The following is a 25,677-nucleotide window of genomic DNA, read 5'->3' as shown; positions in this document are numbered from 1 at the left end:
GAGCAGGGAGGGCTGGGAGCCAGGAGTCTTGTGGGTTAGCGCAGGGAGGCACAAGGCTCAAGTGAAATCACCCATCCAACACCAAGTCCTGTGTCTATGGGTAGCAAAATACCTGTCCCCAAACCCTGCCCTGGACAGCAGGGTGTTACAGGACAGCTGTGGCTTTAATTAACCCTGAGCAGCAATTAAGGCCTGGAAAAGCCAGAACAGAGGCTGGGACAGGCCTGCACAACATGCAGCCCGCGTGGGATCGTGGTGCGGCCCGCAGGCAAGCGGTGGGGTGGGGCTGTCGGGTTTGCCCAGGGCCGGTGCAACTGTCTGGGATTTCTCCTCCTTCCCCTCATGGGTGCGGAGTGTGGAGCGGCTGATTGGGCGCCTGGGCCTGATTTAGCTGCTCCCATTGGCTTCCAGCAGGCAGAGTCTCGCCCCCTCCCCCTGCCTCAGTGTCATGTTGCAGCACTTTGTGTGTGACATGCGGCTTCTATGATGAGCTGCATGCAATGCGAGGGGGGGGGCTCCCCACCACTACCCTACCCCTGTGCATGGACCCTTGCAAGGGGGCAGTCTCACGCAATAGGGAGGAGGAGGAGGAGGAGGAGGCTAGCGAGCCGAGAAACCATTCTTCCCGACAGCCAGGAGTTGTTTATCACGCTGGAGCCAATACCCGCCCAACCCAAGCTCATGGACCATGAAGCCGGAGGAGGCACCTCTGGTGAGTGTATCTGTGTAAATATAATGCATGGTTTAAAAGCAAGCGCGTTTAATGATGTGGCAGCAGAATTAAAAGCAGGGGAAATGTTTCAGTCAATTTAAGGACAGAATGAAAGGCAGCCCTAACCCTAACCCTAACCATGCAAGAGTTGTAAGAGGTGCCGTTTATCCCCTCGCTTTTAGTTGCTAAGGATGGAATGCGGATTTAAGCAGAAACCTTGAGATAAGGTCGTGTCTAAAGGGAGTTTGTATTAACAAAGGATAACCGATAGCCATTGATGTATGTAACGGGAAAGTGTAAATACTTGTCTTATACTGCCTGTAGGGGGAAGATCTGCCTAAGGCCGGGGGGGCCCCCTGTCCGACCGCAGTCTTGTAATAAACTGTCTCTGACTTGTTGCTAACAAACACAGAGTGAGGACTTGTTTCAAGTCTTCTTCCCTGAAGACTTGGGATGCATTCGCGGCCAAGTCTTCTGCCCTGAAGCCTTGGGATCCCAAGGCTTCTGCCCTGAAGCCTTGGGATCCCAAGTCTTCTGCCCTGAAGCCTTGGGATCCCAAGGCTTCTGCCCTGAAGCCTTGGGATCCCAAGGCTTCTGCCCTGAAGCCTTGGGATCCCAAGGCTTCTGCCCTGAAGCCTTGGGATCCCAAGGCTTCTGCCCTGGAGACTGGGGATCCCAAGGCTTCTGCCCTGAAGACTTGGGATCCCAAGGCTTCTGCCCTGAAGACTTGGGATCCCAAGGCTTCTGCCCTGAAGACTTGGGATCCCAAGGCTTCTGCCCTGAAGACTTGGGATGCATTCGCGGCCAGTACAGCCCCTCCTCTTAAATGGCCAACCCAACAGGTGCTTGGTATGGGAAAAGAGGGTGCTGCGTGTGTGATCTCTCACACCAAACCGGCAGGGTCTCAATGTAAGAGGCAAAATGTGACCTTGTACTGAAAGTACATGTGCTATGTAATGTTAACAGCTTGGTTCACTGTGAAAGAGTCTACCCATTATCAGAGGGGTAGCCGTGTTAGTCTGGATCTGAGTCTACCCATTGTTCTCTAAAATGTGTCTTTTTAAATACTATTCTCCCATTTTTTCCTCCCACAGCTGCAAATGTTTCAACACTCCCCCTATCATCTCCACCCCAGAGGCTAGCGTAGATAAGAAGGTGGAAAAAAACGCGCTTGCAATTAAATGTTCTCTGAGCTCATGCAGTCCTCCCGCACTGAAAGTGCTCAGCAGACTGCATGGAGGCAAACAATGTCAGAGTCCAGGAAAGCAGAAAATGAACACGAGGACAGGAGGGACGAGCAAGAGGAGAGGTGGCGGGAGCAAGAGGAGAGATGGTGGCAGCACAATGAGAGGAGACAGGATTCAATGCTGAGGCTACTGATATGCTCCGGTGTCTGGTGGAGCTGCAGGAAATGCAGCAGGAGCACAGACGGACGCTGCAGCTCCTGGGTAACTGCCTGCCCTCCTCCCCAAGTTCCATAGCCTCCGCTCCCAGAGGCCCAAGAACTTGGTGGGGGGGCCCTCCGGGCACCCAAATACTCCACCCCAGAAGACTTCCCAAGCAACAGAAGGCTGGCATTCAATAAGTTTTGAAGTGCAATGTGACCTTGTCCTTCCCTCCTACCCTCCTGGGCTACGTTGGCAGTTATCCCCTTGTTTGTGTGATGAATTAATAAAGAATGCATGATTTTGAAACAATAATGACTTTATTGCCTCTTCAAGAGGTGATCGAAGGAGGGGAGGGTGGTTGGCTTACAGGGAAGTAGAGTGAACCAAGGGGGTGGATTTTCATCAAGGAGAAACAAACAGAACTTTCACACCGTAGCCTGGCCAGTCATGAAACTGGTTTTCAAAGCTTCTCTGATGCACCGCGTGCCCTACTGTGCTCTTCTAGTCGCCCTGGTGTATGGCAGTGGGTAATCAGCGGCCAGGCGATATGCCTCAACCTCCCAGCCCACCATAAATGTCTCCCCCTTACTTTCACAGATATTGTGGAGCACACCGCAAGCGGCAATGACAATGGGAATATTGGTTTTGCTGAGGTCTAACCGAGTCAGTAAACTGCGCCAGCGTCCTTTAAACATCCAAAGGCACATTTTACCACCAGTCTGCACTTGCTCAGCCTATAGTTGAACAGCTCCTTACTGCTGTCCAGGGTGCGTGTGTATGGCTTCATGAGCCATGGCATTAAGGGGTATTTCCTGTGTCCTGAAGGCAGGGGCGGCTCTACGTTTTTGGCCGCCCCAAGCAGTCATGCGCGGGAGGCGCCCCGGAGCCGCGGGAGCAGCGGACCTCCCGCGCATGACTGCAGAGGACCGCTGGTCCTGCGTGGCTCGGCTGGACCTCCCGGCTGCGGATGGTTCACGGATCCCGCGGCTCGCTGAGCTGCCGCAGTCCTGCCTGCGGGTGGTCCCGGCGAGCCGCGGGACGAGCGCCCCCTCCGCAGTCATACCTGCGGCCGGTCCGGTCGTCCCAGGGCTCCGGTGGACCTCCCGCAGGCATGACTGCGGCAGGTCCGCCGGCCCAGCCTGCCGCCCCCTAGATTTGGCGCCCTAGGCACCAGCTTGTTTTGCTGGTGCCTAGAGCCGCCCTGCCTGAAGGTGGAAGTTGGGGTCCTGGTGAGCACTGCGGTGGGAACAGACCCCAGGGACTCTGTAGCTGGAAGTGAAAGGGGGGGAATTTTGCTGGCTAGTGACGAGTCTGCTATAGCTGGTAGCTGGGAGCCCACAGCTGGGCCAGAGTCACCGTCCCATTTGGGGGACCCAGGGGTGTCTGACCCAGAGGGGAGCCCAGATAGGGAAGTCCAGACAGAAGGTGAGTGGGGGGCGGAGAGTCCGTTTCCCAGGAGGAGGGGGGAAAGTCTGCCTTTAAAATGCCAAACCCCTCGCCTGTAGATCCGGTTTGAAGGGAGAACTGGGGGTCAGATCTCCTGGAGGGGGAGTCCATCCGGCTGACCTGTCGGGAACAGAAAGTGGGGTGTCCAAAGGGGTCCATTGAAAGATGTTGTTCTTGCTACTCTTGTAAGCGAGAAGACTGGCTCGTCAAGGCGGCAGGGGGAAAACATCTCTGCATGGGTGAAACTTCACAAGGGAGTGGGGTCCAGCCCAGAGAAATGCCAGAGGGAGGGGTGGAGGCCAGGCATGGCTGCAGTGCACCCTTTCCTTGCCAAAGCCCCGAACAGGTGCCTGAATTAAAAGCCTTCTACAAAGAGGCAGGAGAATGGGCATCAGAGTGCCTACCAGGGGGCACAACGAACTGGGAATATGCTGTAGATACTAAACAAGCTAAACTGTGTGGGGAAAAAAAGCCTGTCCACTGTAGCTTTGCTGTTAATCTTGTGTCTTTTTCTACTCTATCTATGGGTCAAGACGAAGGAGTTAATACTAGTGGTTAACCCTTTAAAGATCTGGGACCTACCGGATTGGTGGAAGAAACTGTTGTACGTGCTAGCGATGGTGACAAGCCAGCCCCACCAGCATGTTACTTTTCAGCAGACTGGAAGCTTGGCACAACAGCAAAAGCAGAACAGGCCCCCGCTGCTGTGTAGAAGGGGAAACTGAGGCAGGCCACCTCATGGCATTGGTGGCTAAATGCCAAGACACCTACGCGTTGACAGATATTGCTGTCTGCGTTCTGTTAGCAATACTACACCCAGGACTGGACTTACCATGAGGCGAACTGACGCGGCTGCCTCAGGTGCCAGACTCGGGGGGGGGAGGGGGTGCACCCGGAGTGTAGAAAATTGTGTCTGCTGCTGGTGCATGTGTATTCTCTCTGCTCGAGATGCACAGAGATGGTGGCGTGCTGTGCTGGAGGAAGGAGGGCACAGGAGACAAAACAGGCAGGCAGGAGAAAAGGTGAGAGGGAAGAACAGAAAGCAGCCGGAGCTGGAGGCAGAGGAGCTTCTTATGTACCTCTCCAGCACCCCCAAGAGCCTGGACTGATTCACACCAGCTTCTTAGGGAGCTTCCTGTCTCCCGCTGCTTCCCTGAACCCACTTGAGGAGGACAGGCCGTCAATTGACGTAGTAGGAGCCAGCTAGTCTCTTAAGATGCTGATATCAGGCCCTGCTACCAGCCTGCTTATCTGTCCCCTTCAACTGAGTGTTGAGAGCCTCTCTAGCTGGCACAGAGCCGCATTCATGAGTGAAAGAAGAAAACACCCCTCTGGGGCAGCATTCAGAAAAAGAAAGAAAGGAGCTCTCTTGAGATCCACAGACACAAATGTTCACGCTGAGCCTTCCGGCCCCAGTGAGGATGTGAGTGGCGAGGAGATGCCTGATCTTCCAGTTAGTCAGAGTGCAGGTGACCTGGCAGCTCCTGCAGCATCCATAGCTCCATCTCAAATGGAGGTAACCATGCACATTCCTGAAGAAAAGTGTAGCTCAGAGAAGAGTGTGGTGGAGGCACAAGAAACAGCCGCTGCTGAGTTTAGTTCCTTAAGTCTAGATGATCCCGGACTGTGGACCCACTTGAGCAGTAGCCTGAGGGACTTCCTTGTAGTGCCTGGGCCACAGCAAGTGAAAAACTTCATGTTCCCCAAAGACAATGAAAATAGAAGTTTCCATCCAACACATTCCTGGTGTGTAATCCCCAATGGTGACAAAGTGGAGAGGCCATGGCTTATGTACTCAAAAACCCAGAAGGCTGCATATTATTTTTGTTTCAAACTCTTCCAGTCTAATGTTCCAGCCACATTCAGTTCTACAGGAACAAAGGACTGGAAAAATCTGGCTAGAAATCTGGCATGCCATGAGAAGGCAGCAAATCACTAGAGAGCACTCCATAGGTGGAAAGAGCTTGAGATGAGAGGCCACCATAGATGATCAGCATCAAGAGGAGATTGCATCAGAGTCTCTTTACTGGCAAAATGTTCTGAAAAGGCTCATTGTCACTGTGAGAATGTTTGCTACCCAAAACCTAGCACCGCGTGGCACTTCATATCAGCTGTATGTGCCAAACAATGGAAACTTCCTTAAAATTGTGGCGCTGATGGCTGAGTTTGATGCTGTACTCCAGGAGTATCTATGAAGAGTCACCACCCAAGAAATGTACACACACCACAACCTTGGAAAAACAATTCAAAATGAGATCATACAGTTACCGGCAACAAAACTCAAACAGAAGATTGGGGCAGATCTGAAGTCAGCAAAATATTACTCTATTATTCTGGACTGCACACCTGACATCAGCCATATGGAACAAATGACTTTAATGGTGCGTTTTGAACAACAACAGAACCTAGTGAAAATGTCCCTGTAATGGTGACTGTCAGAAAGCATTTTCTAGAATGTATTGACATTGATGATATGACAGGAGCTGATATGACAAATGTGCTGGAAGATACAGGAATTGCGATAGCTGACATGAGAGGTCAGGGCTGCGATAATGGTGCCAACATGAGAGGAAAGAACAGAGGAAGTGCAGACACGGATCCGAGAGTTAAACTCTCGAGCTTTTTTTGTCCCATGCAGTTCTCATTCATTGAACTTGGTGGTCAGTGAAGCAGCATCAGCTTCTAGTGAGGCTGCGGAATTTTTTAATGTCATTCAAAGCACCTCTGTATTTTTCTCTGCATCAGCTCATCGATTGCAAATTTTGAAGCAGCATCTGGGAACATCCTCTCTGACACTGAAACCACTGAGTGCCACACAATGGGAAAGTCGAGTGGAGGCGATAAAGCCTATCAAACACCAAATTGGGAAGATAGATGATGCCATGGTTGCCATTATGGAGGATAATGCTATGTCAGGAACTGTTCGTGGGAGAACAGTGGCAGAGGGAAATGGAATCACAAGAAACATACATAACTTCAAATTTCTGTGTGGCTTAGTGTTGTGGCATGACCTACTGTTTGAAATAAATGTTGTAAGCAAGAGACTCCAAGGTGTTGACTTTGATATATCTGCTGGACAAAGCAAAGTCACGCCTACAGTCTTACCAGTCAAAGAAGGGATTTCAAAATGTTCTGAAGAGTGCACAGAAGTTGGAAGAGGAACTTCTCACTGAAGCTATTTTCCCACCCATTCCAGAATACAAGAGTCACCGAAGAAGACGACATTTTGATTACGAGACACGGGATAATCCCATAAGAGACCCCCAAACAACAATACAAAGTTGAATTCTTTAACCAGGTGCTAGATTGTGCAATACAGTCAGGAGAAGAACGTTTCATGCAGCTCAAGGAACACAGCAGCATATTTGGGATGTTGTGTGATATTCCAAAACTCCTCCCTATACCTGAAGAAGACCCACACCAGCAATGCCGGGCACTAGAGACAGTGTTGACACATGATGACATGCGCGATATTGATGCGAGTGATTTAGGTGATGAACTGAAAGCCCTTTCAGCAGGATCAACTCCAAAGGCTGTTCTGGAATAGGTGTGCACAGATAAGATGACCACCCTCTTTCCAAAGGCTTTTGTTGCTCTGCACATACTTCTAACACTTCCTGTAAGAGTTGCCAGTGGAGAACGCAGCTTCTCCAAGCCGAAGTTGATAAAAACACATCTACGCTCCACAATGACACAGGAGAGGCTGGTCAGCCTTGCAACCATCTCAAGAAACCATGAGCTGGCCCAGACTGTGGACCTTCAGCAGGAAGCAGTTCAAATCTTTGCAACCAAGAAGGCACGGAAAGCACCACTTTGATTATTCAAATAGAGAAAAATGCCGGTGTTTACTATGCAGACAAGAAAAGTTACGTTTCCTGTTCAGGCGTTTGAAAGTTAAGTGTTACTTCAAATTTTTGAACCAGGCATTTTAAGTTGTTAGTTCTCCTTTATTGGGGTGGGCAGCAGAGCAGTACCATGAGAGGAGTAGAACAGGAAGAAGGCAGAACTGAGACCTTCCAAAGTTTTGGCCAAAGCAAGGGGGGTATGGGGGCATCATTTGAGCTCCTCACCTCAGGTGCCAAAATGTTGTAGGCCGGCCTTGACTACACCCCAACCTTTTTTCAGGCACCCGGGGACCTAGAACCTCAAAACTTGCTAGAACACTTATGAATGACATCATATGGTTTAAAGGTACTGAAAGGGAGCGTGACCAAAGACAGACAGGGATTTTACACGTACTGCCTCCACCGTGGACAGTGTCCAAGTCTCTGGCAGTAAGTGCAGGAGGACGGTGTGATGGTCAGTGCACCAGAAGGCTTTATGGGAATATGCTTATTAATGTATATATGCTATAACTGGAATATGGGTTATGCTACATAGGCCATGTAACAGATCTCTGTAAAGGTTATGATCTACCAAATCTATTCATCCTATTTGTACACGTGTCATTGTTGTACTTGAAGTTATGAATATTGGCTGTGTACTCGCTTGATTTCTAAGTAGCCTTAGTAAAGCATTTGGTCGGCTTCCTGAGAAAGGAATGTGCAAATTAAGTGCTCAGTCAAGAACCACCTAAGCCAACAATGAACTCGAAGACACCAGTCCACATCGGAGCTTTCCCAGGAATGTGGCTTGGCTGGTAAGAAACTCAGTCATGCATGGACATGGGACTTGCCCAGGTGACTCCAAAACTCCGTCTTGGAGCCGGACTTTGCCTAGGAGGGAGGAGGGGTCTCCACCCACAAGAGAAAGTCTACTTAACCCCCTGGGAGACCCCTCCACTTTGTCTTCAGCTGGCTCAAGAGATAGCCTGTCCACCCCCAAGGATACCTGAGAGAAACTGGAACAAAGGACAGTACCTACAGGGGGTGTGAGTGATTGCTGAACCCAGACTAGAAGGAGACTAGTCCGTAAAAGAAAGCTTACTGCAATTCTTCGAAGGGTGAGGTTTTTATCTGTACTCAGTCTTCTTACTGTATTAGAGTCAGACTTGCATGTTTTATTTTATTTTACTTGGTAATTCACTTTGTTCTGTCTGCTACTACTTGGAACCACTTAAATCCTACTTTCTGTGTTTAATAAAATCACTTTTTACTTATTAATGAACCCAGAGTATGTAGTAATACCTGCAAGGGGGGAACAGCTGTGCATAGCTCTCTATCAGTGTTAGAGAAGGCGAACAATTTATGAGTTTAATCTGCATGAGCTTTATACAGGGTAAAGCAGATTTATTTGGGGTGTAGACCCCATTGGGAGTTGGGCATCTGAGTGTTGAAGACAGGAACACTTCTTAAGTTGCATTCAGATAAGTCTGCAGCGTTTGGGCACGTGGTTCAGACCCTGAGCTGGCAGGAAAACAGGGGCAGAAGTAGTCTTGGCACATCAGTTGGCAGTTCCCAAGGGGGTTTCTGTGACCCAACCCGTCACAATATTGAAATAGATTTTCAATAAGAAACTACGATTCTTATTGTCCCCGGACTGATCTCCGTCACTTGGCATTTCTCCCAGGTAGTACGCAGCCCCCACTGCCTCTTTGGGTTGGCTCAAGAGGGTCTACGCTGCGGCCAAAGAACCTAAACCCCACCCATGAATTTGAGATGGAGCCCAACCGCTGGTAGTTTCAGGCAACGTGTGTTGTGCTTTTTTCTTGCATTCTGTAGAAGTTCCTGTTGGAAGTTTTCCCCTCTGATTACAAAATATGTGGGTTCCGAGTCCTATTTTCAAGTGCTCTAAAGTCCACATGCAGAGTCTTCCCAGTCTGTACTTACAAGTTTTGCCAGCATAGCACTGGCAATTAGAGGTGTAAAAAAATCACACCACTAACCATCAGAGCTGGGCCGGGAAAAGTTGTAAGGTAGACACAACTATTGTGGCAAAAAGTCCATTAAAAAAAATCAGGGTAAAGTACATGAATGCAGGGTTATGGTTGCCCAGTGCTGCCTCATGTACTCCCAGCATGTGGATGGGAGCTAAATCTAAACCTCTGAAAACTAGAAAATGATGCCATATACCTGCAACACAACCTTAACTCTGCCCTTCTCTAATCCTTGAGTCGGCACTAGCCACTGGAAACAGTTCAGTAAGGCTGGTGCAAAGGTTTACAAACTACGAAGTTAAGTGGCATCTTCTCCATCTCAGGAAGTCTTCAGGCCAAGACTGGATGCCTTTTCGGAAGATGATTTAGTCAAACAGAAGGTATTCAGCTCAATTTGGCAGTATCTGGATGAAAATCTGTAGGCCTTGTTATACAGCAGGACAAATTAGACGAACACAGAGCCGCTGACTTTCCAATGTGCTGGGGGGTGCTCGACCCCCGGCTCTGCCCCAGGCCCCATCCCCGCCACCTCTCCCCCCCGGGCCCCACCCAGTCCCCGCCCCACCTCTTTCTGCCCCATTCCATCCTCTCCCCTGAGCGTGCCCAGTCCTCACTCCTCCCCATTTCCCCCCCGCCAGAGACTCTTGCACTCTGCAAAACAGCTGATTGTGATGGGTGGGAGGTGCAGGGAGGGAGGTGGAGGCGCTGATCAGTGGGGACCACCGGTGCGCAGGTGGCACTGGGGGGAGGGGGAGATGCTTATAGGGGGCCTGCAGGTGGGTGCTCAGCACCCACTGTTTTTTCCCCATGAGTGCTCCAGGCCCAGAGCACCCACGAAGTCGGCGCATATGAGCGTAACTATGTCACTTATGTGTTTGGATTTTTCAAACCCCTGACTGAAAGCGCTGGTCGAGCTAATTCCAGTGTCGACCAGGCCTCACAAATTCATTGCACTGGTTGTGTATATTCTCCATGCATCTGAAGAAGTGGGTTTTTTTACCCACGAAAGCTTATGCCCAAATAAATCTGTTAGTCTTTAAGGTGCCACTGGGACTCCTTATTGTCTTTCTGGATACAGACTAACACGGCTACCCCCTGATACTTGTGCATATTCTGTCACCTTTTCATCAGTGACTTGACCGTGTAATGCCTATGGGGTTTCACTTCTCTTCAGGTACAAAAACATATACAAAGGACATCTGTGACAGAGCGGAGCGGAGAACTGAACCAGTAGCTCCAAAGTCCTAGAGGGGTGGTAGCCTTCTTCTCTTCTTCTGGAATTTTAATCAGCAATGATCAAAATGTTCCATTGGCGTAAGGACAGAACGTTCTGTTTTGACGTTCTCATTTGGACTTTTCTGTTGTGTAACACAATATTTCAGTAAGGGCGAAACTAGTTTCTGAATATTTCATTTTGCGACAAAGGCTGAGAGTTTGACATAGTCTCCTGATTTTGTATGAAACCGAATTTCAAATTCTCAGAATTTCCTGTGGGAGGGAAATTTTGAATTTCATCCATCTCGACTTTCTAGCGCTAGGTGGAAAATATGATGCTTAAAATCTCCAAACGGCAGACGACAGATAAGAAGATCACAGAATTTTTATTTATTTTTTAATCTCATGATTTTCAATCCAGTATCATGAGTTCTGAGGGGGGACCTACATAGTGAGGTTGGAAGGTAATGAAATAGTTAACAACACTGCAATTTTAATTCTCCTGATTCTGTCATGAGCAACATAATGTCTGCTCTTTTCCTTAATACCCCAGTTCCAGGAGTCATGTGATTTTTGCTGGCGAATCTCATCTCTCATTTAAAAATAAAAAAGAACTTTCTTGTCTGCACAGTTGGGGACCACAGCATGAAAATGTTACTCCTCCAGACTTATGAACCACCAGCACACTATAAAGAACCCATAATTATGTGTTAATTATTAAATTCTTATGATTTGGAAGCCAATTTTGTAATAATTTTGCACCTGGCTATGATGCCCAGGATTGGTACTACTGATTCCATAATCGTAAAGTTACTTAAACACTGACTTGGCAAAGGGTATTTTTGGTCTTGTGTAACACTGATAATCTCTGGGGGTCCTTTGACAGGGAGGGAGCATTGGTGTTGGGACATGATATGGTTTGAGGGTTTCCGAGTTTGCCAGCAACCAGTGTTCAAAAGTACTGTGTCCAGTTTTGGGCCCCACACTACAAGAAGGATGTGGAAAAACTGGAAAGAGTCCAGCGGAGGGCAACAAAAATGATTAGGGGGCTGGAGCACATGATTTATGAGGAGAGGCTGAGGGAACTGGGATTGTTTAGTCTGCAGAAGAGAAGAATGAGGGGGGATTTGATAGCTGCTTTCAACTACCTGAAAGGGGGTTCCAAAGAGGATGGATCTAGATTGTTGTCAGTGGTGGCAGATGACAGAACAAGGAGCAATGGTCTCAAGTTGCAGAGGGGGAGGTTTAGGTTGGATATTAGGAAAAACTTTTTCACTCGGAGAGTGGTGAAGCCCTGGAATGGGTTCCCTAGGGAGGTGGTGGAATCTCCTTCCTTAGATGTTTTTAAGGTCAGGCTTGACAAAGCCCTGGCTGGGATGATTTAGTTGGGAATTGGTCCTGCTTTGAGCAGGGGATTGGACGAGATCCCTCCTGAGGTCCCTTCCAGCCCCGATATTCTATGATTCTAATGAGCCCAGCTGTGCAAAAATCGTAAGATTGGCTTGATAATCATGAGAATTAAATTGATATAGGTGGGGATAAACTTCCCAAGCAGTGTAAGCGATGCAGAGGTGCTTACCTGAGTCTTCAGCCAGCCTGAGACAATAGCTCTGAGAAGGTAAAACTGCCTTGAATGTAATTGACACAGTGATGTCTGCTTGAGTGTGCAGAGAGCCTGAACCAATCAATCTGAAGAGGGAGGGACTACTCCTAGTGTAACCGATGCAGCAACATCTGCTTGAGTCTGCAGGAAGCCTGTGCTAAATTGTTCTGAGAAGGGGAACTGCCTCAAGTGTAATGGACGCAGAGATGCCTGCCTGAGTCAGCAGAGAGCCTGATTTGATTGCTCTGAGAGGGGGGAGCTGCCCCGAGTGTAACTGACACAGCAATGCTGCCTGAATCTGCCGAGAGCCTGAGTCCATTACCCTGAGAATGGGCTACTTCCCAGATTCACAGCAGTGGGTGCTAATCGTAGAATCATAGAAGATTAGGGTTGGAAGAGACCTCAGGAGGTCATCTAGTCCAACCCCCTGCTCAAAGCAGGACCAACACCACTTTGTCAAGCCAGGCCTTAAAAACCTCCAAGGAAGGAGATTCTACCACCACCTCCCTAGGGAACCCATTCCAGTGCTTCACCACCCTCCTAGGGAAATAGTGTTTCCTAATATCCAACCTAGACCTCCCCTGCTGCAACTTGAGACCATTGCTCCTTGTTCTGTCATCTAATTCAGCTGCCCAGTGAGCACACTTTAAATGCAAGTCTTTAGTGTTCAAGTCCCATGAGCCAGGCTCTCCAAAATCACAAGAATGGCTGAAAAATAATTAGATTAATCATAACATATGTGAGGTGCTATTTATTTGCCTTCTGGTATTGGTGCCCCTGGGCGGGGGGTCACATTTTGAGCACTGCCAGCCAAATCTCTCTGACACCTCCCGCTGGCTCCGTCGAGACACTCTCCGGTCAGGTGGAAAGTGCTCTGAGCGCCGGGAGGAGATGCCCTGCGGGGTTATATGGACACGCTGTTCTGAACCTCCGCGGGGTCCAGGTAAGGGTAACGAATGGGCAGCGACTTGTTCCTCTGCTGGATTTCCTTGGAGATCTCCGCCAGACGTGCCTGGAAGGCTGCAATAAGCCGCTTGGGCTCTGCCTCAGTGAAGTGCTCCTCAGGGTAGTAGCCCAGGGGTCTCTGGAAAGGAGCGAAGAGAGAAGTGACTAGGGAGGCACTGAACTCACAGATCCCGCTCGGCAAAGGGGAAGAACCAGGGTCCATTCCAAGCTGGCCCGAATGTCCTTCTTCTTGGATCCCTTCTGATGCTCCTGGGTAATGGACATTCAGGCAGAAGTGGTGCTTTCTCCTGCCCTTTGGGTACCAGGGAATCTCTCACGAGCCACCCACGAGAACAACTCCAATATCTGCTTCCAGCAGAACATAGGAATGGCCACACTGGGTCAGACCAATGGTCCATCCAGCCCAGTGTCCTGTCTGCCAACAGTGGCCAATGCCAGGTGCTGTAGCGGGAATGAAGAGAACAGGGCAATTATCAAGTGATCCATCCCCAGGCGCCTGACGCCCGCTTCTCTCCACCTCCTCCCCCGAGGCTCCCCCTGCCTGCTCGCTGCTCACTCTTCTCTGAGCCCCCCCAAGTGTCTCCCGCCCACCGCTCGCTCCCTTCTGCCCCCTCCTGCCCTAAGGGCGCGTGACGGCGGGAGGGAGCGGAGAGGAGGGAGCTGCGGGAGGTGCTCAGAGAAACAGGCAGAGCCCTAATGCAGTCTGGTGAGATTGTCCTCACCTGATTTGGGTTTTTACCCTGGGGAGGGGAGTCACTAGGGAAATTTCCAAGGAATTGTTTTCCATCCGAACATGGAGTTTTGTCAAAATGTAAATGTTTCACAGGAACGCGTCAATTCCAATGGGAAAAAGTGGAAATCGTTTAGACTTTCTCGTTGCACTTTGATCCGGTGAAAATGTTTTGTTTTGACTTTCTCACTTCATTTAAACTTTTATATTCTTTTAATATTCTATTATATTTAATAGTCTATATTATCCTGTAGTGTTTTGATGTGTTCAAAATATTTTAATATATTTGTAAAGAGTCTATTTAATACTAAATTACAGTGTTATACCATTAGAGAAACAAAACTTTGAAATATTATAGCGTAGATATATTATAGTTAACATTTAACATGCTGTAATGCAAAAGTGTTCAATAAATATTTCTGTTCTGTAACTGGGGGAAAAAAACAGATGTTGCAGTCGTATCATCCAAGGATGAGTACACTCTTTCCTTTCCACTAGTCTCTCAGGAGGAATTTAAACCTTAGCTACTAAAGACAGACATTTTTTAAATCAGCAGATCCAGATAACTTGCAACCAAGAGTTTTAGAAGAGTTGGCTGAGGTGCTCACTGGGCTGCTAATGCTCATTTTCAGTAGGTCTTGGAGCACTGGGGAAGTTCCAGAGGAGTTGAAGGATGCTAACATTGTGCCAATATTTAAAAAGAGTAAATGCGATTTCCCAGGCTGGTCAGCCTGATGTAGATCCTGAGCAATATAATGGAACAGCTGATAAGGGACTTAATAAAGAATGAAAGGAGAGTACTATAATGAATGCCACTCAGCATGGGTTTATGGACAATAGATCCTGTCACACTAACTTGATATGTCTTTTTTGGGTGAGATTACAAGTGTGGCTGAGAATGGTGATAGTACTAATGTAATAGACACAGACTTCTGTAAGGCATTTGACTTGGTACCACCCGGCATTTTGATGAAAAAGCTAGACCAATATTAACTGAAGATGGCGCACAATGAATGGATTCAAGAGAAGGGAGGGTGGCAATGCCATACCACGCCACCCTTCCTTCGGCGCTTCCCTAACTCTCCACTCTGCCTTCAGAGCTGGGCGGCCAGAGAGTGGCCTCTGCTGGCTGAGCGCCCAGCTCTGAAGCACGGAAGGAAGCAATTTCAAAATGGCAGAAATTCTCCGTGGGACCCAGATCCACTAGGACGGGTCCCTCGCAACCACCCTAATTTGCAGGGCTGATGAATATGCATGGCCTCATTTCCATAAATACCCTCTTTCTCCCAGCATTCCCCAGCCATTGTCTGTCCCCCCGCCCGCGCACATCTGTCCCTCTGTCTCCCCCAGCCATGCCCAGAGCTCTCAGCCAGCATCCATGGGGCCGCCCCACTCACCAGGTCCCCTGGCTCGTAGCTCACGACGGCGAGGAGGGAGAGGAGGGCGCAGGTGGCGTTCACCGCGGGCAGGGTGTCCAGGACGCTGCGCAAGGTGGCGGTGCCCTTGGAGGTGGGCGGGGGAGCTCTCAAGGTCGACGGTGTGTTGGGCATCCAGGCGGCGAAATCGTACTGCGGTACAGACACACCCAGGTGGGTCAGCGCCTCCCCTTGCGGGAGGGAATCTACCCCAGAGAACCCAGGAGTCCTAGTGGCTACAAAGCCAGGATGTGGATCCTCATTAGACCTTAAAGGCACAGCATTTAGGTGGTCCTATAGCTTCATATTCATAGTGTATATTATCTACCCCATGTATTAGTGTCTATTAAGCACCAATAACATTAAGCACAACTATTTTAACAGTGATCTAACTCAAACTGGCCTAATACCATCATCCTGGTCACTGAGGCTGTGCCCCACAACACCTTGCAGCTCGTGAAGTAAACGTTTGTCACAGATAGGAAACTTGTCAAAAATCAAGATACATTTGTTCTCTGTCTTACGACAAGCCAGGGAATTACCTTCACAGCTCAGTGTCTGGGATATTAGCCTCCAGAACAAAGCTACGAACAGAGCAAGACGTTAGAGAACTGGAATGAACCGATGGGCTGGGTTTTTGTGAGGTGCAAAGACATGTGTCACTTGTAGAATCATAGCAATGATAGCAGCGGAAATGTGTAAATTGGGGAGCATGAGGTGAACGTAACATCACTGCACGGGCTGGCTCCTCGGGGGTAGGTCGTGTGCAGAGCCTTTTTCCTGTCCCATATTCACAAACCTGACTGACGCTGGCTATTTGGTCTCTTGAGTGTATTTCATAATGAACCAACGTGTGGTCAAGCAATTGACTATACAATTTAGCAGCAACAGATTTAACACAAGCCAACCAACCTCGACTTCCCCATAAGAATGGCCACAGTGGGGCAGACCAATGGTGCGTCTAGCCCAGGATCCTGCCTGCCGACACTGGCCAATGCCAGGTGCTTCAGAGGGAATGAACAGAACAGGGAATTATTGAGTGAGCCACACGCTGCCATCCGCTCCCAGCTTCTGGCACTCCGAGGCTGGAGACACCCAGAACATGGGGTGCCACCGAAGCACCAGGGCAGTTGAGTGGCTGAGCCGTGCTCAGAGGAATGGCATTGCTAGGAGCCGGGCGAACGCCTGTCAAACTGCCGTGGGAAGTTTTTAAGAGTTAGTCAAGTGGCCAAGCCTAAAACAAGGCCTGTTAGAGTCTGCTCAGAAACTAGCAGCGTGTGTGTGTGTGGGGGGGAATCCACTGTGCGACCGCGAACGCAAACGGTGACCAGAGGAGAACGGAGCGAGAGGCAGAGGGAAAAGCCAGCAAGCCAAACCCGGCCTGAGCGCCTACAGTGCAGCGTGAAGCTGGGGCAGTGGGACCCTGGTGTATGGACTTGGTGCACCCTAGCCCACGCCTGAGCATCCGCACTGGGCTGACAATTGCTGGCCCCAGGTCTCAGCCAGGCCAGCACGGCCATAGAACCACAGGGTTACAAGGCACCGCAAGGGTCATCGAGTCGAACCCCCCCTGCCGAGCTGCAGGATTTAGTGTGTTTCCACCAGCCGGCTTACCCAGTCTCCAGCCCATACTGCACTACACAGACCTTCTGACTCGGATCTGCGGCTTGAGCTGCGTCCACACTGCCCCATGACAGGGCTTGGATCTGACTCGCAGCAGGACTCGGGCTCTGACCTACCCCACCAGCGAAGTCCGAGGATCTGGGACCTGACCCAAGTCAGATTGGTCTGTGTGTGGACAACAGGAGGGCTTGGCCTCAAACCTGAGTCACACCCCGGGCTGCATGTGCAGTGTGGACATACCCAGTGTGTCCCTGGGAAAAGCTAGAGAGAGAGAGAGGGGTTTGGGGACTGTTTGCTAAAGAAGCCTGGGTTCTTCCTGCTGTCGCAGCAGCGGCGTTTATCCATTCCTGGTACATAAATCAGACGGCATCAAAAGGATACCAGACTCCATCGATTTCTGCATCTACCTGGAATGTACCAAGGCGCCTGAAACTTGACTAGCCACTCGGCTCAAAAAGAGGCAACAGTGTGAACCTAGCACTAGCGGTGCAGCACCCATGTCTTCATGGGCCCAGAGCGGGAGAACCCACCTAGCCCTCAGGTGGCTTGGGCTCAATGCACAGGGACTTCCTGTGTGACCCGGGGGAAATCACTCAGCCAGGGGCTGGGTAGGTCTGTTCCCCAGAGGGGTCACCCCAAGCACATTGGGCTCGCAGGTTTTTTAAGGCCAGAAGGGACAATTATGATTCCCTAGTCTGACCTGCCTAGCCCAGTGATCCCTGAATGGAGACCAACAACCTCTGGAGGCTAGAACCAGATGCACGATCCGGGTAAAGGTCTTCATGGTCCATTGGTGAATTATCCACCCTGCTAAACCTGGGCACTTTACTTCCTGTTTAGAGTCAATGGGGCCAGATCCCAGCTGGTGTCAATGGGCATCTCTCCATTGGAGTCAATGGGGCCAGACCCCAGCTGGTGTCAATGGGCGTCTCTCCATTGGAGTCAATGGGGCCAGACCCCAGCTGGTGTCAATGGGCGTCTCTCCATTGGAGTCAATGGGGCCAGATCCCCAGCTGGTGTAAATCAGCATTGTTCTATTGGCGGCAGTGCAGGTCTGACATCTTAAGCAGGACTCCCAGAACTGTGAGATACCCTGTTACCCCTCAGCCTCAGCAAGGACTTGCTGAGTGAGATTTTGATGTCTGGGCTGGGCAGGGGGGTCAGTAGAGGTGACCAGAGCAGGGTTAACTTCCAGGAGTCATTGAAATCACATCAGTGCTGTTAGCAGCATCCTGCCACTGAAACAAAAATCTGTGTGTGGCAAACGGCTCACCGCTGAAATGCTGTACAATGCCTGTTCCTAGTCCTGTGGTGCCATCTAGTGACTTTCCCATAACATTTCATTCTCAGTAATTTATTATCTCGTTGGGGTTTGATTCCTTTCACACGCCCCCCTTGTGTAAATCGGGAGTAACTCCCTTGGAGTCACTAGGGCTGGTTCCCCTCTCGCTCACCCTGGTGTGACTCCGGAGTGACCCCACTGCATACCTGGCTCACTGGTTTCTCCTTTAACCCCCACAGCTTTGTGAAGCAGCCACGCCGTGCTTGGGGAGGAGGTGGGGCAGGGGTGAGCTGGGGCAGGGAGTTCCCCTGCGTGCTGCCCCCCCTCCTTACTTGCTGCAGGTGGCCCTCCCCGCCTAAATGCCAGCGGCGACCGGGGCGGCCAAAGATCCGGCCACCGCGGTCACTGCCGAAGAAAATGGCGCCCCCCAAATCCCATCTCCCTAGGTGACCGCCTAGGTCGCCTGAATGGTTGCACCGGCCCTGGGCTTGGTCTGTGGGTGGGGCTTGACAGAGCACTACCTCTGTTTTCTCCTAGAGCTTCACTGCTCTGCCCAGCTCCACTGTGGTTCCTCCACCCCCCGCCTCTGAGGCATCACCAGCCCCCGCCCCCTGGATTCACCTCTCCACCGCTGTCCAGATCCTCATGCCATCATCCCGGTAGTAGTAATTGGGGAGCGAGGTGACCCCACGAGCTTCCAGGTCGTCCGGCAGACAGAGCGCCTCGTAGCTCACATTCTCCACACCCTTGGCCAGCAGCTTCAGCATCCCGGCCCGACCCGTCGAGGAGGCCTGGAAGAGAGGCAAGAATCTAGAAATCTTGAAAGGACAGATCTCCAACTGGTGTCAATGGGTGTCTCTCCATTGGAGTCAATAGGGCCAGCCCCAGCTGGGGTTTATGGGCGTCTCTCCATTGGAGTCAAAGGGGCCAGATCCCAGCTGGGGTCAATGGGCGTTGCTCCATTGCAGTCAATGGGGCCAGACCCCAGCTGGTGTCAATGGGCATATCTCCATTGAAATCAATGGGGCCAGATCCCAGCTGGTGTCAGGAGTCAATGGGCCAGATCCCCATCGTTTGTTAATCAGCTGTAGCTCCATTGGCTCAATGGTGATTGACAGCAGCAGGGTTAATAAATTATGCCTGAGCGAGAGCAGATCTTTTATAAAGAAACCTACAATCTGGAGCTAACATTGCCGGTAATGAACCCTCCACCACCCCTTGGGAAGCTGCTTCTAATGCTTCTTCTCCAGCCTGGGACCCAACTGCCACTCATTTCCAAGCTGAAGGGATCTAACGTCAACTCCCAGGTACCAGATCTTGCTCTGCTGAATAAGGAGCCCTCTGCTCTCTGAAATCTCCCTAGGCAGGTACTTATAGAGTGTGATCAAATCTCCTTTTATCCTTCCCTCGTCAGCTGTATAGAGCAGCATTTCTCAAACTGGGGGGACCTGATCTAAAAGTGGTTGCAAGGGGGGGCATGAGAGAAGCACATCTGGCAAGGCAGCACCATTGTCAGCAGCAGCACAGAAGTAAGGGTGGCATGTGAGGCGGGGGTGTCATCACTTTTTCAGGGTGTCATCACAGCCTGAAATATTTTCAAAGGGGGGTCCCCAGGAAAAAAAGTCTGAAAACCTCTGATACAGAGTCTCTTGGTTCAGTGGCTCACTGGGAGGCAGGTTTTCTAGACAACAACTCATCCACTAAGTTGTAGACACCACAATGGGGCACCCTGTTCCACTCGCAACCTCCCTAGGGCCGTGTCCAGACTTAGTGCCGGCACAGTGGGCCGATGAAGACATTTTTATTTCTTTTTCAGCTCACTGAAAATTCCTAAAAATTGGGAAAAAAATTCATTCCAGATTGAGGTGAAAACGAAGGTGTTTGAAATGTTTGGTGAGCAGAAAATGTAAAACTAAAATCTATATGTGTTCTGGGTCAAACAAAACCTTTCATTTGGACAAATCGGATAACGGTTCCCCTCCGCCAAATGGTTTTGCTTCAACACAATCCAACCGTTTCATTTGGATCTCAAATTTTTAAAAACAGGTTGAAACAAAAAGTAGTGGGTTTATTTTAACCAAAACAACCCAGTGAAATGGATGCTAATTTGTAAAACATTTTGGCATCATCAGATCTGCATTTATTTTCACACAAAAAAAACCAGAAAAAGCCCCACCCAGCGCTAACTGCCATCATCCTACGGCTGTTCTGGGTTAGCCCATCCTAGAAAGGCCAATGGTAATGTAAGCAGAGTCAGGATGACTCACCCTGACGTCCGGTGGTGAATTGTGCCAAGTTGTGGAAAAGAAATTCAGGGGCTGGTCTTGTTTGCATAGGCACACCCACCCTGCCTAGCATGTGCCCACAGCTGCCCAAATGCTCACTCTGGCTGTTGTGGGAACCCCAGTTTCTCTGTTATTGGGGCAGGAAGAATACAGGGTTGTTACCCTGATTATGTGAATCAAGGCCAGTGGAACTGTTTTATGACAAAGGGACTCACCATCAATTAAGAAGCACTCGCTAGACAACAGGGCCGCCCAGAGAATTCCGGGGGCCCGGGGTCTTCGGCGGCGGGGGGCCCCCGCTCAGGGGCGGCTCTAGACCCCAGCGCGCCAAGCAGGCGCGTGGGGCGGCCCTTTCCTGGGGCGCTTCCCGCGGCCCGGAGCCCGGGACGAGTGGACCTGCTGCAGGCATGACTGCGGCGGGTGCCGTGGTCCCGCGGTTCCGCTGACCTGCCGCAGTCATGCCTGCGGGAGGTCCAGCCGAGCCGCTGGACGCAGCGCCTCCGCAGTCATGCCTGCGGCAGGTTCACTCGTCCCGGCTCCGTCGACCTGCCGCAGGCATGCCTGCGGGAGCTCAACCGGAGCCGCGGGAAGACGGGAAACACTCCAGGGGCCCCGGAAAACACTCGTGGGGGCCCCTGCGGGACGCGGGGCCTGGGGCAAATTGCCCCTCTTGCCCCCCCCTCTGGGCGGCCCTGCTAGACAAGGGACATGGGTTCCAAAACCCAGTGAATTGAAAGAGGGAGGAGCATGGAGATTTGTACCTAGGGGGATGGGGTTGTTTTGAGAGCTGGTAACACCAACTGTACTGCTTCCTTTCTCCACTGTTGAATAAGAGAGCTCATTTTGATTCCATTAAGAATCTAGTTACAGGCTGCTGTACTGAATTTTACTTTAGCCCAGTGGTGCGCCAGTACTGGGGCTCCCCTACTACTAGTTGAAATCACTAAGAGCTGAACTAAGAGCCTACCCTTGGTGTCTGTGCAGCACCTGTCACAATGGGGACCCTGATCTTGGTCAGTGTCGGTGCAGAGCCCTGCACAACAGGGGGCCTGACCTCAGTCAGGGACTCTGCAACTCCCGGCGTTACAGGATCCCGGATTTTGTTTGGGGTCCCTGCAGCATCTGGCAAAATGTGGGGGCAGGATCTCTGTCAGGGTCTGTGCAGTGCCCAGTACAGTGGTGGGACGTGATCTGGGTCGGGATCAGTGCAGGGCCAGGCCCAACGGGGACACAGATCTCAGTCGAGGTCTCTGAAGTGCCCAGCACAATGGAGGCAGAAATCTGTGCCACAGTCGTGCGCTGCCCGGCACAAGGGAGGCCGTGATCTTGGTCCAGGTCTCAGTTTTACCTGGCACAATGGGCAACCTGATGTCTGTGGGGTCTCTGCAGTGCCCAGCACAACAGGGGCGCAGATCTCAGTTGGGGTCTCTGCAGCACCTGGCAGAACAGGGCCCAGATCTCACTTGGGGTCTCTGCAGCTCCAGGAACAACAAGGTCCCTGAGTTTGTTTGCTGTCTCTGCAGCACCTGGCACAAGGGGAGCCTGATTTCACTTGGTGTTGATGCAGAGCCTGGCACAACAGGGGCCCGGAGCTCAGTCAGGGTCACTGTAGCCCCCGGCACAACAAGGTCCCTGCTCTTTGTAGGGGTCTGTGCAGTTCCTGGCACCACCAGGGCCCCAAACTCGGTCAGGGTTTGTGCAGTGCCCGGCCCACTGGGGGACCTGATCTCAGGCCAGGCCTGAGCCACGCCCAGTACAATAAGAGCCCTGATCTCAGTCACACACCTGGAGTGACTAGCAGTGGGGTGGGGCTGCTGGGTTGGGCAGGGTGGGGGAGGGGAAGTAGCTGGGAGGGGAAACCTGGGGCTGGGCCGTCTCCATGGGGGACACTTGCTCCTCCCTCCCCTTCCTGGCCCTTCCCAGGCCCCGTTGCCAGCAGAGAGTGGCCCCCCCAGCCCAGCCCAGAGGTGTCCCTGTCTCAGGGCCCCCCCAGCCTCTGCCCATTCACCCTCTGCCCAGCTCAGGAATCCCTCGGGGGAACCATTTCCCACCCGCACAAGGACAAATCCCTGCAGGTGGAAATGGGGGAAACCCCCCAAACCTGAGATCTGAACTGGCCACTGGCGAAGGGGGGAGACAAAGGGGCACAGCCGGGGGGGGGGCCGGGAACGTCGCAGGGGTGGGGGGTGGGGGGGTCACCCTGGGCGCTGCTCGTGGCTCTCTAGGGAGAAAGGGGGCAGGACGGGGGAGGAGGGGGGTCCCCACGGGAGGGGGCAGCGGTAAATCCGAGGGGATCTCAGCCCCCCCCTTTCTCTCCCCGCTCCTCGGGGGTCACCTGCGCCCCCCCGGCCATGTCCGGGCTGCACCGACATTTCCCACCCGCCCCAGCCCCGCCTCCACCCGGCCCCGCGCGAGCCAGGCAAAGCCGCAACAAGCCGCGCGCGTTTGCAACTCGGCTTGGTAGCTCCACCCAACGTCACTTCCGCTCCGGGGAGAGTCAGGAACTACGTCTCCCAGCCTGCCCCGGGGCCGCTTCCGCCCTCTCCTCAGCCCAGGGAAGGGAGGGGTCCAGCCGCTGTTACTGCGCATGCTCCGTGCGAGCCCCGCTGGGGGCGGGAGAACAAAGCTGCTGCTGCTGCCGCCTCCGCGTGAGCCGGGCCCGGGCTGAGCCGCTGCTGCTCCCGGGGGTCTGTGCGGGGGCCCGGCCGGGGGTTTCTCCAGCTGGGCCCCGCCCCCGGGCAGCCCTGGCTCTGCCCGCCCCAGCCCCGCCCGGTGAGTGAGAGACCCCGGGGGCACGTGACTCTGCCCCGGGAACCCGGGAGAAGCCTCGAGCCGCCTCGGCCCCAGCGGAGCCGCAGCAGGATCCGCCCCGCTGGGATGGGGCGGGGCCCGGCGGGGGCTCTGGGAGTGAGGGGGTGTCGGGGGAGAAGCTGGAGCTGGGGAAGGTCAGTGGGACGCGGGGGTGAAGGGGGAGGGGGTTAATTGGCTCCTGTCCCTGTTGGTGCCACTTGCCTCTCGCCCCGATACAAATTCTCCAGTTCTGCCCCTTTTCTCGCTCAGTGTCTCACCCGGGCTGTAAAATCCGGGGAGATTCGCCCCTTTCCCCTCCAACGAGCCGCTCTCCCGTCTCCCCCATTTCCCCCTGGTCTCTCCAGGAGTCTGATTTTCCACCTCCAGTTGCAGGTCGTGACACGTTTTCTCTGCACATCTCACAGGTTGATATAAAATACCCTAAACGTTTGCTCCACTTCTCTCTAGTTGTTTGTTTCTCATTGAATATGCCCTGAGATTTCCCCCTCTCTCTAATTATAAAGTAACAAGAAAATCTCAGATTTACACCTTTTCTCAGCTTCTTGACCATAGATATAAAATGTTTGCAAATGTTGCCCATTTCCTCTCTCTTCATTTAACAAATACTGATGTGAAACACTGACATTTTACTGCACATCAGATATAAACTGATATAAAATCCCTTTGATTTTCCACTTTCCTCTCTATTATTTGCAAAAATAGAGCCAAAATCTCTCAGATTTCCAGTCTTTCTCTTTCACTTCTACGTTATTATCAAATATCAATTGAAAATCCTTTCATGTTTGGGGCTGTTCCCCATGTTTCTCAATCCCAGCAACTTCTCTTTTCTTAGAGGAAACCTGTTGCCCTGAATCACTGTCCATCCTGGAAGTTGCAGGGGTTAAATTTCCCAGTGTTGATCTTTCCTCTCCTTTGAGAACCATTTCTTCCCCCCTTTATCTGTGTTAAAATGTTTGCTGATGAAAGAGACCAGCCACATCTTTAATACACATCAAAGCTCGAGGCCTCCCCCTGTTCGGGGATCAGTGGTTCCCAGCTGGTAACGGGAGAGTTGGCTGGACCCTTTTCTTTTCTCCAGCTGGCACGGGATGAGGAGGTCACTCAGTGCAGTGTGGGTCCAGAAGTATCCCAAACCCCATAGCAAATGGTCTCTGTGAGAGGTTGATTCCCACAGTGCTAAGATGCAGCCACCTCTGGGGTGGATCCATGGTGGCCATTATTTGTTAGTAACAGGCATGAACATTTCTTACCTATTTTGTCCCTCCAGGCCTTCCATACTCCTGTTCAAGAGAGATCCCCCGGGCTCCTCTGCCTGTGGACTGGCCAGCAGGGGGCGGTGGTCACTTTCTATCCACTTCTCAGGCACTGTGAGGTAACAGTGTTGCACTGGGGGAGGGGGTGTCTGTGTGGGGAGATTTCAGCTGGAGCTGAAGGGGTGTTGTGGTAGTGGGAGTTGTTTAGGTGACTGGGCAGGTGGGACCCTAATCAAATTGGTGGGTTCTGGAGGTTTGGGGGGGTTGGTTCTGATGTGCCCAGCCCTGAGGCTTTGGGTCCTGGAGGTGGGTGTCGCTGTTGGCTGCAGAACAGTGGGGGTGGGCATCTCTTGAGGGTGGGGCAGGGGTTAGAGGAGCCTGGTGCTGTGCCAGGGCTCTGTCTGGGCTTCCCCGCAGACTCCTGGGATCGCTGCCGTGCCCAGTGCACAGGGGTGGGGGGGAGGGAGCGGAGCTCTGGCACTAGCTCAGGGGATGCCAGGCAAGCAAAGTGAAGGGTCCCACTGAAAAGCATCAGGGCAGAGGAGGGGGTCCCAGACAAACGACATGGCAGATCCTGCTGGAAATCAGGGGGGTGTCCTAGGCAGGCAGTGAGGGACTGAGTTCCTGGCGGGGTGTCCCTGGCTGCTGGGGGCACTTGGTGGGGGGAACCCTTTGGGATTCCCAACCTGACACTCATGGTCTGGTGGGGCTTCCCTGGCCGGTGGGACTTTGAGGGGTATCTGGGGTCCCTGCCCAGGGATTCTGGGAGCTGCGTCCCAGGTAATATCTGGTGGGACCCTGGCTAGGGGGTGTCTGTTGCCCCTGGCTGTGGGGTCTGGGCTCTGGGTACTGGGCAATGTCTGGGGGCTACTACTAACCATGATCCTTCTCTCTGATCAACTTGTGTCAGAGTCCTGGCTCCAAGCACTGCTGGGCATTCCCCAGTCACATGCCCTGTCACTGTGATAACTTTCTATCCATTTATCAGTCACTGTTAGTGTGAAATCACAGATTTTGCTTTTCTCCTCTTTTGAAAACTGCAGGAACTTTCAGTTCCATTTGGAAATTGTGCCCCCCAGTCCTTGTCCTAGATCTGGGGTATGAGGGAGGTAGGAAGGGGGTCAGCACTGCCA

The 25,677-nt window shown here is 51.9% G+C and overlaps 1 protein-coding gene across 4 annotated transcripts; it reads right to left on the bottom strand.

The window, feature by feature from the left end:
• Positions 1-12,910: 12,910 nt before the first annotated feature.
• On the bottom strand, positions 12,911-24,561 carry LOC120381852 (hydroperoxide isomerase ALOXE3-like). 4 transcript variants are annotated; one of them, XM_039500014.1, is made up of 4 exons: positions 24,542-24,561; positions 18,817-18,986; positions 15,273-15,443; positions 12,911-13,263 (listed from the first exon to the last, which is right to left on the bottom strand). In XM_039500014.1, the coding sequence occupies exons 3-4, from the start codon at positions 15,423-15,425 to the stop codon at positions 13,084-13,086; spliced, it is 333 nt and encodes a 110-aa protein (XP_039355948.1). In that variant the 5' UTR covers positions 15,426-15,443; positions 18,817-18,986; positions 24,542-24,561; the 3' UTR covers positions 12,911-13,083. The 4 variants fall into 4 exon arrangements, with proteins under 4 accessions (XP_039355948.1, XP_039355947.1, XP_039355946.1 ...); XM_039500013.1 differs by lacking the exon at positions 24,542-24,561 and adding an exon at positions 21,829-21,849; XM_039500012.1 differs by lacking the exon at positions 24,542-24,561 and adding an exon at positions 20,463-20,482.
• Positions 24,562-25,677: the final 1,116 nt, after the last annotated feature.

Source organism: Mauremys reevesii, linkage group 14 (genome assembly GCF_016161935.1).
Source record: "Mauremys reevesii isolate NIE-2019 linkage group 14, ASM1616193v1, whole genome shotgun sequence".
In the NCBI taxonomy this organism is placed as follows: domain Eukaryota; kingdom Metazoa; phylum Chordata; order Testudines; family Geoemydidae; genus Mauremys; species Mauremys reevesii.
This window is presented reverse-complemented; position numbering and strand designations above follow the sequence as displayed.

What these genes read in the sequence shown, in the direction of transcription:
- LOC120381852 (XM_039500014.1), bottom strand. Translation starts at nt 15,425, where the DNA reads ATGCCCAACACACCGTCGACCTTGAGAGCTCCCCCGCCCACCTCCAAG. An exon ending in GCTACGAGCCAGGGGACCTG is followed by an intron (nt 13,264 to 15,272) that starts GTGAGTGGGGCG and finishes GCTCCTTTCCAG; the next exon opens with AGACCCCTGGGCTACTACCC.